Genomic DNA, 16,319 nt, shown 5'->3' on the forward strand with positions numbered 1-16,319 from the left:
CACCTCATCCCACTCCTAACAGGCCCTCGTTTGGTTCAGGTCTTTCCACCTTTCCCTCTTCTGGAGCCCTGGACCTCGGCCCTGTGACCCAGTTCCCCACTGAGATGTGAGCAGAGTCTGGAGACTTCTGGGAAGGGCTTCCTGGTCTCTAAGAGAGATACAGGAAGGTCTGGTCCAGACTTCCTCTTGGCACTGTCACTTCTGGAGGTCACGGCTGAAACAGCTGCAGCCACCCAGTGGCTTTGAAGGAACTAGCTCCAAGAGTTGGCAAAGATGTGTCCTTGACGATGAGGCTGTACCACAGGTTAACCAAGCCTAGATTGCCCTACCTTGCAACTCCCTGTCGTGCAAGGAACAGATTTGCCTATTACTCGAAACACTGAGAGCCTCTTATTTGACTTAACCACACACATATATTTTAATTCCAGTGTGACCTGCCTTGTACTACTTTTCTCATGTGTCTGCTGAGTGCCCTGCCCAGATTAGGACAGGTGTCCTCACTGCGGTCCCTGTATGCCCCACCCCAGCACCTCTCCCACTCTGCTGCTACTTGTTTAATGGTCTGAGTCTTTCCCACAGTCTCTGTGCCATTTGAGAGCATGACCCGGGTGCCCTGCTCACCTTGTCTCCCTGGTGTCTAGCATAGGATCTGGAGCTAGTAAATCACTTAAATAAATATTTGCTGAATGAATAAATAAATAATGAACACATAAATGGAGGCTTTGCCTCTTTGCAATCCCCAGCTCCCAGGCTACCCAACACAACGAGTTCAGTAAACATCTGCCGCCCAGTCTCTCTGCCTGGCAGCTTGGAGTGCCCTAGGAGCAGGGCACAGCCCTTCTCATCTTCCCCTTTCTCCATAGCAGGAGCTGCAGAGGGTCATTCTGGTCTGGAACAGCGGCCACGGATACAGGATAACATCTCCAGCCCGGGATCTGGGGATGTTGCAATGTGTGTGACTAAGCAGTTTACAATTGCTTCCTGTCCAGCCAGCCAGATGGCTTTATAGCTGCCCTGCGCCCGCTCCCCCCAAGCCCTCAGCCAGCCAAGCTTCCAGCAGCCGATGGCCCTGGGGAGAGGAAGCAGCATGGGGCCCTCTCTGAAGCAGCAGCTTACGATTCTGCCACTGGGGCTCCTATCACAAGAACGGGGCAGGCCTCCCACCACTGCGCTCTGAACCTCACTGTGTCCATAGGGGTGTGTGTGTGTGTGTGTGTGTGTGTGTGTGTGTGTGTGTGTGTGTGTGTGTGTGTGTGTGTGTGTGTGTGTGTGTGTGTGTGTGTCAGAGAGGGCAGCCTGTACGTGTGTGTGTGTGTGTGTGTGTGTGTGTGTGTGTGTGGCAGAGAGAGAGGGCAGCCTGTACTTGTCCAGCAATTCCCAGATTTAGAGATTTCATGAACCAATACCATTTAGGCAGCCTGTACGTGTGTGTGTGTGTGTGTGTGTGTGTGTGTGTGTGTGTGTGTGTGTGTGTGTGTGTGTGTGGCAGAGAGAGAGGGCAGCCTGTACTTGTCCAGCAATTCCCAGATTTAGAGATTTCATGAACCAATACCATTTAGGGAAACCCTGGGGGAAAGCACAGTGTTGTCAATGTCTTAATTTGCCTTTTATATTTTTTGTATATATTTATATATTTTGCCTCTATCATCACTACTGACTCGTGGTCCCTCCAATGGGCCTCTACTCCAAAGCCAGGTCCTCTTTCCAAAGCATAAAATGTGTCAGCTCATGGGACCCTCACCATGCTCCCCATGACCTCGGGGTCACTGCCCCTGTTGTTTGCTCTGCCTGGAAAGTCTCTCCCCCCTCCCCCCCCACTTTGCAGAATTGGCCCTTTGACCTTTCCTCACCCTTCCACTGTTGATCCCATGTCACTTCCTCAGAGGAGCCTTCCTGCCCAGATCAAAGCCCTTACTAGAAGCTCGGAAGTCTGCACACCTTCACCTTATAGTGCCTGTTAGATCTGCAATGTTACTTGGCTTGTTTGACTAACTGATTCATGCAAACTCCAGGGGCCATGTCTGTTTTACTGCCCACTACATCTCCAGCACCTAATAAATCCAGGACCTAGTACGCCATGAGCACCAGGTAAATATTTGTTGAATGAATGAATAAATCATAAATGGACTTTTCAATGCCAAAAAAGTAGAAAGGACATAAACTAAAAATAAGTAGAAAGACCTTAAAATAGAGTATGTTCACCCTCTGAAAAGCTTACTTAGTACAGGTCCTTAATTTTCTCATTTTGTCACAGAATGGAGAAAATCACGTGTAGGAGGGGCTTCTGGGAAGTACAGCTCAGCTCTATCGCCCAGAGATTTGATGGTTGACACATCCGAAGATATAAGAAGGGAAGAAGGGGACAGCTTAGGTCCCGCTGGTCTTTTGCTATCAACAAGGGGATTCATTAAAAAACCACCCTGTGCAGAGTCAGAGCCTAACGTATAACCATTAGAGAACCTGGCCCTGCCTGCTGGGAGCACACAGGTCCTGGACTGCTGGGGTGGGGGGGGCCCTGGACTGCTAGGGACCCTAAGCTGAAACTCAGGTCACTTCCATAAAGGCGGAACCCTTTTTTTCCAATTTTCTCACTGCACTTACAGAGGTGGGGTGCCTGGCACCCCACAGCCTACTGCACTCACCTCCTGCCCTTGTGCACCCGGCTCAGGTCCACTGAATCTCTGCTAAACACATCAAACTCATCATTCTGGAAGATGTTGTGACGAGATGTCAGCAGGGGTGTCGGGTCTGGCTTCACCTGCCTGGGAGGTGACACAGAAATCAGTTTAAGGGGGATTGGTTAGCTGATGCCTACTTGTGCCCTACTGGCCCCTACCATGTGACATCCATCAGATTCTCCACTCCCCTTCAACAGCCACACGAGACACGATCTAGAACCCTGCCCGGTCTGGCCCCTCCCTGGGTACATAGCCATCCCTCACGCAAAGCTCCCCTCGGTCCCATGTGTTGTTCACACAGATTTTCTTAAAAGTTTCCTCCCTCACCGAACACTCCCAACAGTCTGATGAGATGGGTCGCTAAGATCACTCAACCTTTCTGTGCCTCAGTGCCCTCCTCTGTAAAATGGGCACAAAGTGGCTAAGGAACTTGTCCAAAGACAGAGCTAAGTTCATTCATTCAATAAACATAATTTGTTTATGCACATTTGTGCATCCATTCCTGCGGGCCCATGGGCCTTCAGAGAAGCAGTGGGCCAAACTCCGAAAGGTAGGTGTGAGGAAAGTGAGAAGCTCTGGCCGTCCTCCCTCAGGAATCTACTGGAAGGATGACAATGACAGGGGCAGGCCAGAAACTTCGGAGCTCTGAGAGGCTCAGCAACCCCTCTGTCACATGCCACGTTTCTAATCGGTCCTCCAGGGAAGTGCAGCAGAGCCATCCAGCTACCACACTCTCCGCCCTGCAGGGGGCATGTGAGGACCTCCTGGGGGCCTAAAGTTCTGATGTTTTCCCAAGGCGGCTATTCATTTATATGGTTGGTGGACGCTACCGTGGGCTGAATTCTGGCACAGGAGTGGGAAGCAGAGGAGCTAAGAAGGGGCCTGGGACAAGGCCCCCAGAGTGCCTCCGGCCAGGGCCGACACAGCATGGGCGCCGTGAGCCACCTCCCACCTGTCTTTCCCACCTGTCTAGGCTGCGGTCCAGCTGGCTGAGGGCCGGGGCCAGCCGCTCCTCCAGGATGTTGTTGATCACCTGCTCCGGGTTATAGGCGTAGTGCTCCAGGCAGGCCAGGATGAAGCCCTCACCGAGGTCTGGCAGCAGGTCCTTCACTTGGGAGATGAGCGAGTCCAGCTCCACGCCACACACGGGGGGACCCAGGGCGGCCGCAGCCCCCATGCACTGCAGAGAGAGCTGGAGTGAAGGCAGGGAAGACCGGGCCAGGGGGGTGAGAGGGCCACAGGCCCCGACATGCACAGGACCGGGAATCAGGGGACTTGGTATGAGTCCTGGCCTGCCACTCCTGGGCCGAGCATCTCAGCCAAGTGACTCAGGCCTCTTGAGTATTCATTTCCTCCCCTGGGAAAAGGGGGGTTCTGTGACTTACTGGGAGAGTTACTTCTGGCTGTGTGACTTTGGGCAGGGCACTTTCCCTCTCTGAACCCTAGCTTCTTCCATACAAAACAGGCATACTACCATCCACTTCATGGGGTTGTTTCAGATGGCTCAGAGAGAATCATGCACCCGAAGCACCGAGCACAGTGCCCGGGGAAGAACAGGCACTCCATAAATGGCCGTGGCTTCTACTCATTTTTATCCAGCTCTAACAAGTTGATGGCTGACATTGGAGAAGAACAGCAATCACCAGCCTTGGACTGTGGGGAGCTCTCCCCTCTGATTATATTCTTTTTAAGAAGGGGGATTCAGTTCAGATCCTGCTCGATGTGACTGAATTGTTAGGTTTTTCATTTAAGAAAATTCGCAAAGAGGGGCGCGTGGGTGGCTCAGTCGTTAAGCATCTGCCTTCGGCTCAGGTCATGATCCCAGGGTCCTGGGATCGAGCCCCGCATCGGGCTCCCTGCTCCACGGGAAGCCTGCTTCTCCCTCTCCCACTCCCCCTGCTTGTGTTCCCTCTCTCGCTGTCTCTCTCTCTCTGTCAAATAAATAAGTAAAATCTTAAAAAAAAAAAAAAGAAAATTCGCAAATGAAACAACAATTAAAATCATCCATGTCTCAGCTAAGAAGCCAAATGGGAAAGAGAGTGGGAAAGGTGGAGAGGACTGTCATTTTCCAAGGCCTTGTGGCAGTCATGGGCCTGAGTGTAACAGGAAGGAAAGTAGCATCTGTCAACAGAGCACAGAGGGCCAGCTGGGCTCGGGGCCCTCCACACAACTGCTCTGGGAATCCCAACAAACTTATGGAGGCAGGGATGGTGACTGTCCCCACTTATAAATGGGGAACAAAGGCTAGAGGGGAGTGATGGCCACATAGCTGGGGAGTGGCAGAAGCTGGGTACACCCCTGAGCTGTCTGACCCCAGAGACTGGGTGGCCTCAATCCCTATGTCACACTGCCTCCCAACATGCAAGGAAGAGTCCTGGGCTCAGGGGCCAGTCGGTACAGCTGTAGACTTGGCGAGTTCTGGAAAAGCCTGGAGAGAAAGTACTAGATCAGGGGCTTCCAAACTCGCTCAGTGGAGCCCTGCAGTCCCATGACGGGGCATCCAGGCTGGCCAGGCAGTGAGACCAGGCGCTGCTCTCCGAAGCGGCCAAAGTAGCGCCACGGTGATCTGCTTAGAGGAGAGCTCCAGGAAAGATTTCATGTGGAAAAAGCTCCAGCGCTTCATTTTATAGGAGAGAAGCTGGGGTCTGGCAGCTGAAGCGACTTGCAGGACTCTCTAAAGGCAGCTCGACGCTGTCCATTCCAAAAGAAACCTTTTTCTCTGAGAGCAGAAACCAAAAAGGGAGAGGTTTCCCGCAAGGGCAGGGGAAGCAGGGGAAAACGCTGCTCCAAACACATACCTCCTCTTCCTCTGAGTTTTCTGGATGTGAGGACGGTCCACCGACTGGCTCCGCCAACACAATGACCCCATTAGGATCCTCGGCCACCGCTGGGTCTTTAGCATCTGTGGCTTTCCGTCGGTCCACCCCTTCCCACGCACTCTCGACCGCCTGGAGGATGTAGGCAGTCCGTGTCTCGTCCCTGTGACATGTGTTAAGGAGTCTCTCTCTTGGGTGCCAGGGCCTTTTCTGCCTCCCTCGCTCTGAGGCAGCATCATTTCTCAAACCCTCCCTGGCATCTGACCCTATGGCTTGTGTTAGGGGCTGTCTGGGTTGTACCCAGTGGGCATGATGGGCACGCGGGCTGCGTGGGGAAATAGGCCAGACCACGACCACACTGGCCTTGAAACCTAGTACCTGCCACTCAGCAGAAAGCAGCTCTGGATGAAGACAGGGCCAGGGGCATCCTGGGACATGATATTTGGATAAGCCAGCAGCTCTTCCTCTGTACTGACCCCCAGGAGGAGGGCTTGATGGGGTACTGCCACCAGACTTCCTGTCCAACTAGCTGAGGGCTTCCTGCAAAGGCTGAGGGCCCCGAGGGTATCCTTGAGGCGAGACTGAGCAACCTAGCCCAGCCTCCAAAATGGCCCACAGGCCTTCCTCCCTGTCCTTCCTCCCTCTCTACCACCCTGGGCACTGCCAAGCCGGACATCTGGGAGTTGCCCTAGACGCCGTCCCTCCCCTTCTAATCCACACCCCCATTGGCCATGCCTGGATGCCAGCCACAGCATCCTCACCAGCCCCTGGGCCTCAAAGAGGTCCCAGGCCAGCCTGTTCTCCACCCTGTGCCAGACAGAGCTTTTCCAAAGTATAAAACTGACGCTGTTACTCCCTGTTTCATACCTTTCCATGACACCCCAGTGCTAGTAGGACAGAGTCCAAACTCAGCGAGTATCATCCCAGGGCCGTGCAGGTCTGCTCAGCCCCAGCTTATTTGCCATGCCTTGGCTTTCTCCCACTAGACCCCGGCCCCCCAGTCCCCCAACCCCTGCCCCCCCGATCTACACAAAATGTCTGTGGGCTCCCCAGATGGGCCTCTCTGCCCTCCATCCACTGAGAACACTTAGCTCTGGGCTTGGTCTCCTCCACTTTCTTCTGCTGTTCTCAGCTCGGGTATCGCTTCTGTCTCATAGCCTTACCCTGAGCTTGCTTGTTTACTTGTCTGTTTCCCCTCTTGCAATGAGGTCTGTGAGAGCAGGGCTGAGTCCATGTTGGTCACACAGGCCCAGACACTCAGGAAACACCTAACAGAACGCAGGACTCCTACCCCACCCAGCTCTGAGGATCAGAGTAGTCAGTCATCTCCTTCAGAAACAGGGACTGGGGCTTTGGCAGGCGCTGGGGGCGGGAAGCTGGCTGACCCATGGGTTCTGGAGCTAAACCTCCCTCTGCTCCTCTGGGTCCTAGCAGTCATCTCCAACCTGGTCAGGGCAGGTCCTGTCCCGGTGGCTGTGGAAGGATACAAGACTGCGGAGGCCTGCTGTAGCAAGCTGACATCATCGGCCACAGGGAAGAGTGTGTCGTAGTCCCGGAGGAACCTGCTGGGCAGAGAGCAGACGGAAGGGACAAGGCTGGTGCAAAGGGGCGCTGGTCTGCTGCCCAACCACAAATCCCAGAACCTCAGACCATGGTGAGCATATGGGAGAGGCTCTAGTGTGTAAGGCCTCGTGCAGACTGGTCCCAGCTCAGCCACACTCACCTCTTCTCCTGCAATAGGGAGCTGAAGATCTGAAGGAACTCTTCAATGAAGCCCTGAATGTTGTCACAGCTGGAACAGGACACCAGGGAAGATGAGCTCACTCGATGCAAATGATCTGTGGCTCCCCTCCCTGCCTCCCGGGCCGCTCCTCTACAAGGCCTCAGGCCAGTTACAGGAAAGAGGCATGTGTCTCTTTTTCCCATCTCTGCTCAGCAGGGAAGGGGGCAGATGAAGTGAGGGGAACGCCTCTGCTGGGCTTGGGGAGGGGGTTCTTCCACCCAGGCAGCTGCTCCCAAGGGCTCACCTGCTTTCCAGGACAGGGAGAAGGCAGATCTGGTTTATGAGGATGTGAAAAATCTCCAGTACCTTCTTCCTGGAATGGGACAGCCTCTGCCACAGGGCACCTAGCAGCCTTTGAAGGCCAGAGAGAGAGAGAGAGAAAAAAAAAAACAAGATTTAGGAGATAAAAAGGCCCAGAGGGAGCTTATTCTCAACAGTTGCAGGTGCCCCTCCCCAGGGCTGAGAAAGTTTCACGATTCACTGTGGATAGCAGTTGGCAAAAAGGCTACAGGCCCTGAGAAGCTAGCTGATTCCAGGGCCGCTTCTTGTTTAAACAGTGGGTGTGAGGGGCGCCTGGGTGGATCAGTCATTGGGCGTCTGCCTTCGGCTTGGGTCATGATCCCAGGGTCCTGGGACTGAGCCCCACGTCGGGCTCCCTGCTCAGCGGGAAGCCCGCTTCTCCCTCTCCCACTCCCCCTGCTTGTGTTCCCTCTCTCGCTGTGTCTCTCTCTGTCAAATAAATAAATAATAATACAATCTTCAAAAAACCCAAAAAACAGAACAGTGGGTGGGAAACCGGCGAGCAGATTAACAACAGCTTGGAGCAACAGCTGAGGGGTAAAGGCTAGGGTGCAGGGGCCGGGAGGCTGCTAGGCAGGGTGACTCCATGGGGCCACCGCCTTGTTCTTAGAGATGGGGACGCTGAAGCCGGGGAAGGCAGGGCCTCTCCCTCCCCCATGACAAGGCACTTAGTTTTGTCCCCTGCTCACTTGCTATCTTCAAGTCTCCTCTTCTTCATTGCAGACTCCAGTTCAGGAATTGCTATTTCATAAAAGGAAGCTAGTCTGTGGAGGCGCACATGGGGAGAAGGTGGGATTAGTTCATAAAGACCACACTTCATCAGAAAATCAACAGCAACTCATGGGAAGGGGAAAGGCCCATTTCTTGCTCCCAAGTTGTCACCACAGCAATTTGCTCCCAGAACCACCCCAGCTCTTCCCCAAGTTCACCCCAGACTGGGTCCGCTGTGGCTGGAAGAGCCTCATGAAAAGTGACTTGTAGCTACATCCCCCTTTCACTTGGGAAACCAAGGCCCAGACAGGCTCCTTCTCACAGAGCAATGAGAGGGCTACTCAGAACTCACTGAGGTTTGAGAAACAAAGAAGGTCGCTCTTTTTGTTTGCTCAAACCCGCCAGCAGTTCCCTACCTCCTGTGACATCAAACTGTAACTCCTCTCTCTGGTTCATCCATAGCTGGCACGGAGTAGCCGACCCTGCTTCTCACCTCGGCAACCTCACAGCCACCCCCCTTCCCAACTCAGATTCCAACTCTCCGTCCCAGCCACACGCTTCCTGGTAATGCTCACCCACGTGATGACTTCTTCCTGGAACTAGGTGTGCAGCACTCAGAGTATGTTACCCTTACAACTTAAAATGTAGCTGCCTCTCTTCTGTGGTCAGATTCTTCCTCTGAATGTCTTACGCTTCCCAAAGCCGAAACTGCAGCCTCAGGGCCTAGGACTGCTGCTGAATTTGTAGCAGATACTCTGTGAACACTTCACTATGGACTGGCTGGATTCTGGCAACTTCTACACTAGTGTAGTCCCACACACAGCAGAGGGTAACTAGGCCCAAAGAGGCAGGCTTTCTAGGCCCACAGCATGACACCCAGAAAAAGACAGAGGGGGCAGTTTGGCCCAAACTGACTCAGGTGTTGCCAGGATACACTGCTGGTGGGAGGGTAAACTGGAACTACCCCTATGGAGGGTGATTTGGCGAGATCTATGACAATTTAAAATGCACAAACCATCTGTTCTTGTGATTCTGCTTCTAGGAATCTATTTCTCAGATGTCCTTGCAAAGGTACAAAATGATGTTTGTACAGTTATTCTTTGTAACATTTTTCTGTAATAGCAAACAACTGAAAAAAATCTAAAGGTCGATCTATGGGGTCTGGTATTCTAACACAGTACAATGGAATTCCATCTAGTCGTACCAAAGATTGAGGTTGCTTTGTGTACTGATACACTTTAAATTTAAAAATAAAATGCACCCAGCCTCTGGAACTATGAGATATAAATTTCTGTTGTTTAACAAATAAATTATTTAATTAAATAAAATACAAACAATACATATAGTATTCATGTCAGAAGTTAATTTAAAAGGCAGGGGGTGGGGGTGGATGCCTGGGTGGCTCAGTCAGTTAAGCATCTGACTCTTGGTTTCAGCTCAGGTCACGTTCGCAGGAACATGGGGTTGAGCCCCACATCAGACTCTGCGCCCAGCAGGGAGTCTCCTTGAGACTCTCTCTCCCTCTGCCCCTCCCACTGCTTGTGCTCTCCCTCTCTAAAAATAAATAAAATCTCGGGGTGCCTGGTGGCTCAGTCGTTAAGCATCTGCCTTCGGCTCAGGTCATGATCCCGGGGTCCTGGGATCGAGCCCTACATCGGGCTCCCTGCTCCATGGGAAGCCGGCTTCTCCCTCTCCCATTCCCCCTGCTTGTGTTCCCTCTCTCTCTGTGTCTCTCTCTGTCAAATAAATAAATAAAATCTTTAAAAAATAAAAATAAGTAAAATCTTAAAAAAATAAAAATAAAAGGCAGAGGGGGTAATATGTAATGAGCACATTTGCTTATATTTATATGCATGTCTCTGGAAAGCTCCACAAAAAAACCCTAACAACAATGGTGGTGTGTGAGAATGGGACTGGGGAAGGGGAAGAGGTAGAGACTGCATTTTATATATACATACCTATTTATTATTATTATTATTTGTTTTATTTAAGTAAGCTCTATGCCAAATGTGGGGCTTGAACTCATGACCCAGAGATCAAGAGCTGCATGCTCTACCAACTGAGACAGCCAGGTGCCCCTCATTATATATTTTACACCTTTTGAGTTTTGAACCATGTGAATGTATTATTCTTTCATAAAATTAAGTGATAGAGATACTCAGATACACTCGAGGATGTCTGGGAGGAAGGAGGTTGTTCTGAGAGGACTAGCCACAGAGCTGTTTGGTGGCTGTAGCCCCTTCCAGAAAGTTGCAGGCACTGAGGTGGCTGCATTTACTCAGCGGGTGTTCCTGGCCTCCCACACAGTGTGAAGAGGCTGGGCCAGCCCTGGACTGTTTGTGGGTCAAAGGCAGTGTCCTTGGTAGTCAACCCTGTTTTCCTTTCTTCCTCCCTCCTCACCCTGAGACGGGTGGAGCTGCTCTCCTGCCTTCACTGTCCCTTGCAGGAAAGTCAGTTCTTCCAAAAATTACCCTCTGTTTCCAAAGACCCTTTCAAAAGCAACCTGCCACATTTGGGAAGATGCTTTAACAAAATGGGAAAATGCCCATGGGGGCGCCTGGCTGGCTCAGTTGGTAGAGCATGTGACTCTTGATTGCGGGGTTGTGAGTTTGAACCCCACATTGGGGGTAGTTTACTTAAAAAAAAAAAAAAAAAAAAGAAAAGAAAATGCCTATGGTAAGTGAAGCTAAGCAGGATACAAAAATCCTAAAAATAGCATGCTCTCTCGTAGTGATTTTAATTTTCTACCTTTGGGGATTCTACCCATGAGCATTTGCCACTTTAACCAGGAAAAGATACCTTTTCAAAAAGGGGACAGTTACAGCTACAGGCCCAACCTAACCCCTTTCTTCCAGGCAGAGTGCTGATTGGCACTTTATTCTAACATCCTCTGGGAGGCTGATCAGTCCTCACATGCAATGTTCCGAGCTGAGGAGACCCAGGAGGGGTCAGAGCGCCAGCTGCCACCTCTGATAGAGGTCAGTGCTAGATACATGTTTTGGTGAATCGGCGAGTAAATGAATGGACTGGTGGCTGAGTGCACAGAGTTGGGCAGCTCCCAGGAGCTCCTGCAAATAGTGGGGAGAGATGTCTGGCAAGAGCGACAGCCAGAGGCCACTGAGAACGGGCCACCCCCCCCAGGCAACATGCAGGTTACCAGCCCAGGCCTGAGCACCCCTTTCTCCCTGCACAAGGAATAGACAGATACTCATGATACTAAGTGGGCAAGGAGGGTCTCCCTCCCTACATCTTTCTTTACTCATAACCTTCTCTACGTCTTTCCTCATCCTGGCAGGATCCTTCTATAACTCCTTTGGATAAAAGCTCCCAGTGGCTCTCTACTGCCTACAGAATAAAGGCCCCACTCCCTGCCAGCGAGGTCAGGGCTCCTCACAATCTGGCTCTTAACCAACCTCTCCAGAGCATCTCTTGTTGTTAGCTGCTCCTTTTCCTGCTGCTCTGGGCCCTGCCTCATCCCACTCCACTCCCTGGCTCTCCTTGACACCCTCTGGGCCTTCCCACCTTCACTCTGCCTGCCCGGAATGCCCTTCCTGCCACTGTAATCCTTTTGTCTGGAAGGTTCCTGTCCATTCTCACTTAAGGGCCATCATGAAACCTCTTACTTCACCAGACAGAATTTTGCCTCCCTCCTCTGTGTTCCTGGAGTGCTTCATAACATGGCCACAGCAGCCCACCCCACATGTGAGCATATCTGCTTGTTTCCTTGAGTGTGCTCTGCCCTAGACCAGATGCTGAAGTCCTCAGACCACTTCTTATGATCCGTTACTCCTTTGTGCCTGCCCATGAGAGGGACTTTGAGACAACGGAACTGAACTAAAACTGCCCTATTCTTGGTTGGTGGGTTTTTTCCCTCCCTTACCTAGTTCTTAACCAAAAATGGGAACGCTTCTAAAATGCAGGTCCCAGGGCGCCTGGGTGGCTCAGTCGTTAAGCATCTGCCTTCGGCTCAGGTCATGACCCCAGGGTCCTGGGATTGAGCCCTGCATCGGGCTCCCTGCTCTATGGGAAGCCTGCTTCTCCCTCTCCCACTCCCCCTGCTTGTGTTCCCTCTCTCGCTGTGTCTCTGTCAAATAAATAAATAAAATCTTAAAAAAAAAAAAAAGGAAATGCTTCTAAAATGCAGCTTCCAGGGCACCTGGGTGGCTCAGTCGTTAAGCATCTGCCTTCGGCTCAGATCATGATCCCAGGGTGCTGGGATCGAGTTCCACATGGGGCTCCTTGCTCAGCAGGGAGTCTGCTTCTCCCTCTCCCTCTGCTCCTTCCCCCCTGCTCATGCTTGCTCTTGCTCTCTCTCTCGAATGAATTTTATTTTTATTTTTATTTTTTTTTTAAAGATTTTATTTATTTATTTGAGAGAGAGAATGAGAGAGAGAGAGCACATCAGAGGGGATAGGGTCAGAGGGAGAAGCAGACTCCCTGACGAGCAGGGAGCCCGATGCGGGACTCGATCCCGGGACTCCAGGATCATGACCTGAGCCGAAGGCAGTCGCTTAACCAACTGAGCCACCCAGGCGCCCCTGAATTTTTTTTTTTAAAGATTTTATTTATTTGACAGAGAAAGACACAGCGAGAGAGGGAACACAAGCAGGGGGAGAGGGAGAGGAAGAAGCAGGCTTCCCGCTGAGCAGGGAGCCCGATGTGGGGCTCGATCCCAGGACCCTGGAATCATGACCTGGGCCGAAGGCAGACGCTTAACGACTGAGCCACCCAGGCACCCACTCTCAAATAAATTTAGAAAAAAATCTTAAAAAGAAAAAAAAAGATAAAATGCAGGTTCCACACAAGCAGGAGCCTTACCTGTCCTCCTCACTACTGTATCCCCAGGCTGAAAGAGCACCCGGCACATTCTAAGTACCCATCAATATCTGCTGAATGAGGATGTCAACTAGAACCTCTACTTTAGCAGTCGGAATTACTGCTGTACCTGTAACAGAAGTCGTGTTTCTGGAAGGTTTGGCAAGCCAAGGGGAAGATATCCAGAAAGGCCCAGAGCGTAGTGCAGGTATCACAAAGGTAGAGAACAATGTCTTTTAATTCCTGTTGCCAAAAGAAAACACTGCATTATTCTCCTCCGCCCCCATACACAGCCCTGTGGAGGGTATGAGACAAGGTTGACAAAACCAGTGGGAGCCAACAGGCAGATGCCTTGTTGGGGGAAGAGATCACTGGAGGTCTGTGTGAAGCCTGGCTGGTCCATCTCTAGGAGCATGATCTGGACCAGTTACTCAATCTCCCTACCTCAGGTCTTGCTGCCATAGCTCTAATGGGCACTCACCCAGTGATCTCTAGGGTTACTTCTAGTTCTAGGGTAATACAGTTCTCGCTCAAAGCTGAAGGAGAACCAACCCCTGAACCTAAAGACCATGACTATGGTCCTACACAGAAGGAATATCCCATTGAGGACAAGAATATCAAGTCCATACAGAATACGGAGTGCTTTCTTATACACGTTCTGGAGTCTCTTGACAACTCTAAAAAGTAGGCTGAGCAGCTGTTCAGATCTCTGTGGTACAGATTAGGAAACTGAGGTTCAGGCAGGTAAAACGACTTGTTCCCACAGAACTTGGTGTGCCTCTTTCTGAAACACCTGCTTAATGCCCGCTTTCCCGCAAGATTGCAAGTTCCAAGAGGGCAGCTGACGGCTGCCTCTTTCCTGCTCTGTCTCCAGTGCTCAGCATAAGGCCTGACACACATCTATGGTCCTTATTTACCTCTCTCACCGACTGTAAGTCCCATGTCTGCTTTTGCCCTGCTGCTTTACCCTGAAGGCTCAGCACACACTGGAGCCTCCTCAGTACAAATTTGCCGACCGAACACAGGGCTCAGTGAATAACACGAATGAGCTCATTGTGCTGAGCTACATGAAGACTGAACCCCCATCGTCTGAACTCTAGTGCCCTGTTCTTTCCACTGCCCCATAAAGGAAGCTCCCAGACAAAAATAAAAAGTCTGCTCTAAGCCTATGTGATGGGAATAGCTGCTTCTGGGGTTGGGGAAAACGGCCACGAGCAGGGGAAGAAGCTGTCGGGTCCTCTGCTAGCCAAGAAGAGGCTGGGCTGAAGGGCAACCTCACCAAGAGAGGCATGTCGCTGGGGGTCAACCGGCCCCTCTCCTCGAGTTTCTGGGGTGTGGCACTGGCCCCGTCCCCTTGCAAACCACAGTGCTGGAGGATATTGCTGAAAACCTGTGAAACACAAGAAGGGGTTCTCCCACATCCTGCCGAAACAGCAGCTAGGACCCCTGACCTGCAATCGGGGATGGGTGATCTGAAAGCTGCCTTGGAATCTTTCGAATATGTGCCTGTGTTCCCAAGAAACCAGCTGAGACAACAACAGGGCACGGGGTCAGAGTGGAAACTGTAAAATGGGGATGATGGGGGTTATTCTTCTTCCAGGATTGTGGTGAGGATTAAAAAGACAAAATGTAAAGGGGCACCTGGCTGGCTCAGTCGGAAGAGCGTGTGGCTCTTGATCTCGGGGTCATTGAGTTTGAGCCCCATGATGGGTGTAGAGGTTACTTAAATAAAACTTAAAAAAAAAAAAAGACAAAATGTATGAAAAGCCCCCAGAAGCCTGTAGAAATTATCTGAATGAATATGCTGGGCAAGTGTATAGTAATGAATATTTAAGATATACATTCAACAACATATGTTTTGGATTCTATGGAGACGGCGATTTATGGAAATACATTGAAATCAAAGACAAATCAATAGTGAGAAGAAAACAGAGCCCATCGTAAAATCACGTAAGTCCTGAACTCATTGCACCATCTTTAAGTATGCTAGCACGAAATTACCCTAAATGTTATCGTGAATAGTAGAATCTCTTGGAGGTAGGATGATGTGTTAATTTTCCTCTTTCCATTTTTTATTTTTTGTTTATGTTTTCCAAATTTTCTGCAATGAACGTTATTATATTCTAAAACAGTTTCATAGAATTTTAAAGCTCTTATTTGAGAAATACCGGTCTCTCAGAGGGGTGTCCTTAGAGGCTTATGGCTGTTGGCAAACAGCACACAATTTAGGCTCTTTTTGTATGAGTGCTAGACAGCCCTTAGATTTCAGTTCTGTTCAAGTGGGGAAAAGGGCGAATTTGAAAGGGTGTACTGAGGGGCAGGACACAGAGACTGTCTGGAGATGGGGCTGGCGAGGGGTGGGGAGTAAACGTTTCTCGGGGCTCTTCCAAGAAAGTCCAGGGACATACTATCAGGTTGGGGAGGGGATCTGGGCAGGCCTGAGAGCTGGTACCTGAAGGATGGTGGGCATGGTTTCATCCAGGTCATTATAGTAACTTGGCTGCTGGGTAAAGATGTTTCCTGAAAAGAGAAGAGAAAGGTAGGAATTGGGAAAAGAGGGTGGGGGAGGGAAGGACACATTACAAATGGTTGCCAGCATGTTCTGTGACCTTTCTCCCCTTTCCGAAGCCTGTCTGCACCAGAGCAGTCCTGGCCCCAGGCCCTGCTGGCACAGACTTTGGCCCAGCCTAGAAACTTCCCCAGCATGAGGGAGGACTTTACTCAGTACAATTTAACCTTTTAAGCACCTCTGCCTAGAGAATTACATAAAAGGCCTGCCCTGGAAGCATCTGGGTGGCTCAGTCGGTTAAGTGTCTGTCTTCGGCTCAGGTCATGATCCCAGGGTCCTTGGATCAAGCCCCATATCGGGCTCCCTGCTCAGTAGAGAGTCTGCTTCTCCCTCTGCTTCTGCCCCTACTCGTGTTCGCTCTCTTTCTCAAATTAAAAAAAAAAAAAAAAAAAAAGGCCTGCCTGGTCAAACCAGCTCACCCTGATGTCCCCAAGGAGTGATCATACTTGGGCACTGTGCCTTGTATGACAGCATTGGCTTTGGAAGTGGGAGTTAGTCATCCAGGAAAATCAGGAGATACGATCTCTTTGCTCAAGAAACCTGGATGCTACAATCCAGGATTCTTGCCAGGCCACGCCTCTAATAATGTAAGGAGACTCTAGGGAGAAATTTGTCTGGAAATTCTCTTATCCTCTGCTTTGAATATG

The 16,319-nt window shown here is 51.0% G+C and overlaps 1 protein-coding gene across 5 annotated transcripts in view; it reads right to left on the reverse strand.

The window, feature by feature from the left end:
• ASCC2 (activating signal cointegrator 1 complex subunit 2) overlaps nucleotides 1-16,319 on the reverse strand; it is a 41,045-nt gene that overhangs the window by 9,373 nt on the left and 15,353 nt on the right. For 3 of the 5 annotated variants that reach the window (XM_027576673.2, XM_027576671.2, XM_035723943.1), the window contains 10 exons: nucleotides 15,556-15,623; nucleotides 14,383-14,493; nucleotides 13,234-13,346; nucleotides 8,267-8,341; nucleotides 7,522-7,629; nucleotides 7,218-7,286; nucleotides 6,982-7,059; nucleotides 5,477-5,657; nucleotides 3,644-3,858; nucleotides 2,643-2,762 (listed from right to left, as the gene is read on the reverse strand). In XM_027576673.2, coding sequence (XP_027432474.1) covers nucleotides 2,643-2,762; nucleotides 3,644-3,858; nucleotides 5,477-5,657; nucleotides 6,982-7,059; nucleotides 7,218-7,286; nucleotides 7,522-7,629; nucleotides 8,267-8,341; nucleotides 13,234-13,346; nucleotides 14,383-14,493; nucleotides 15,556-15,623 — 1,138 coding nt within the window. The remainder of the gene's footprint in view (nucleotides 1-2,642; nucleotides 2,763-3,643; nucleotides 3,859-5,476; nucleotides 5,658-6,981; nucleotides 7,060-7,217; nucleotides 7,287-7,521; nucleotides 7,630-8,266; nucleotides 8,342-13,233; nucleotides 13,347-14,382; nucleotides 14,494-15,555; nucleotides 15,624-16,319) is intronic. The other 2 variants (XM_027576675.2, XM_027576672.2) reach the window with 1 other exon arrangement.

The sequence above is a fragment of the Zalophus californianus genome, chromosome 14 (genome assembly GCF_009762305.2).
Source record: "Zalophus californianus isolate mZalCal1 chromosome 14, mZalCal1.pri.v2, whole genome shotgun sequence".
Lineage (NCBI taxonomy): Eukaryota > Metazoa > Chordata > Mammalia > Carnivora > Otariidae > Zalophus > Zalophus californianus.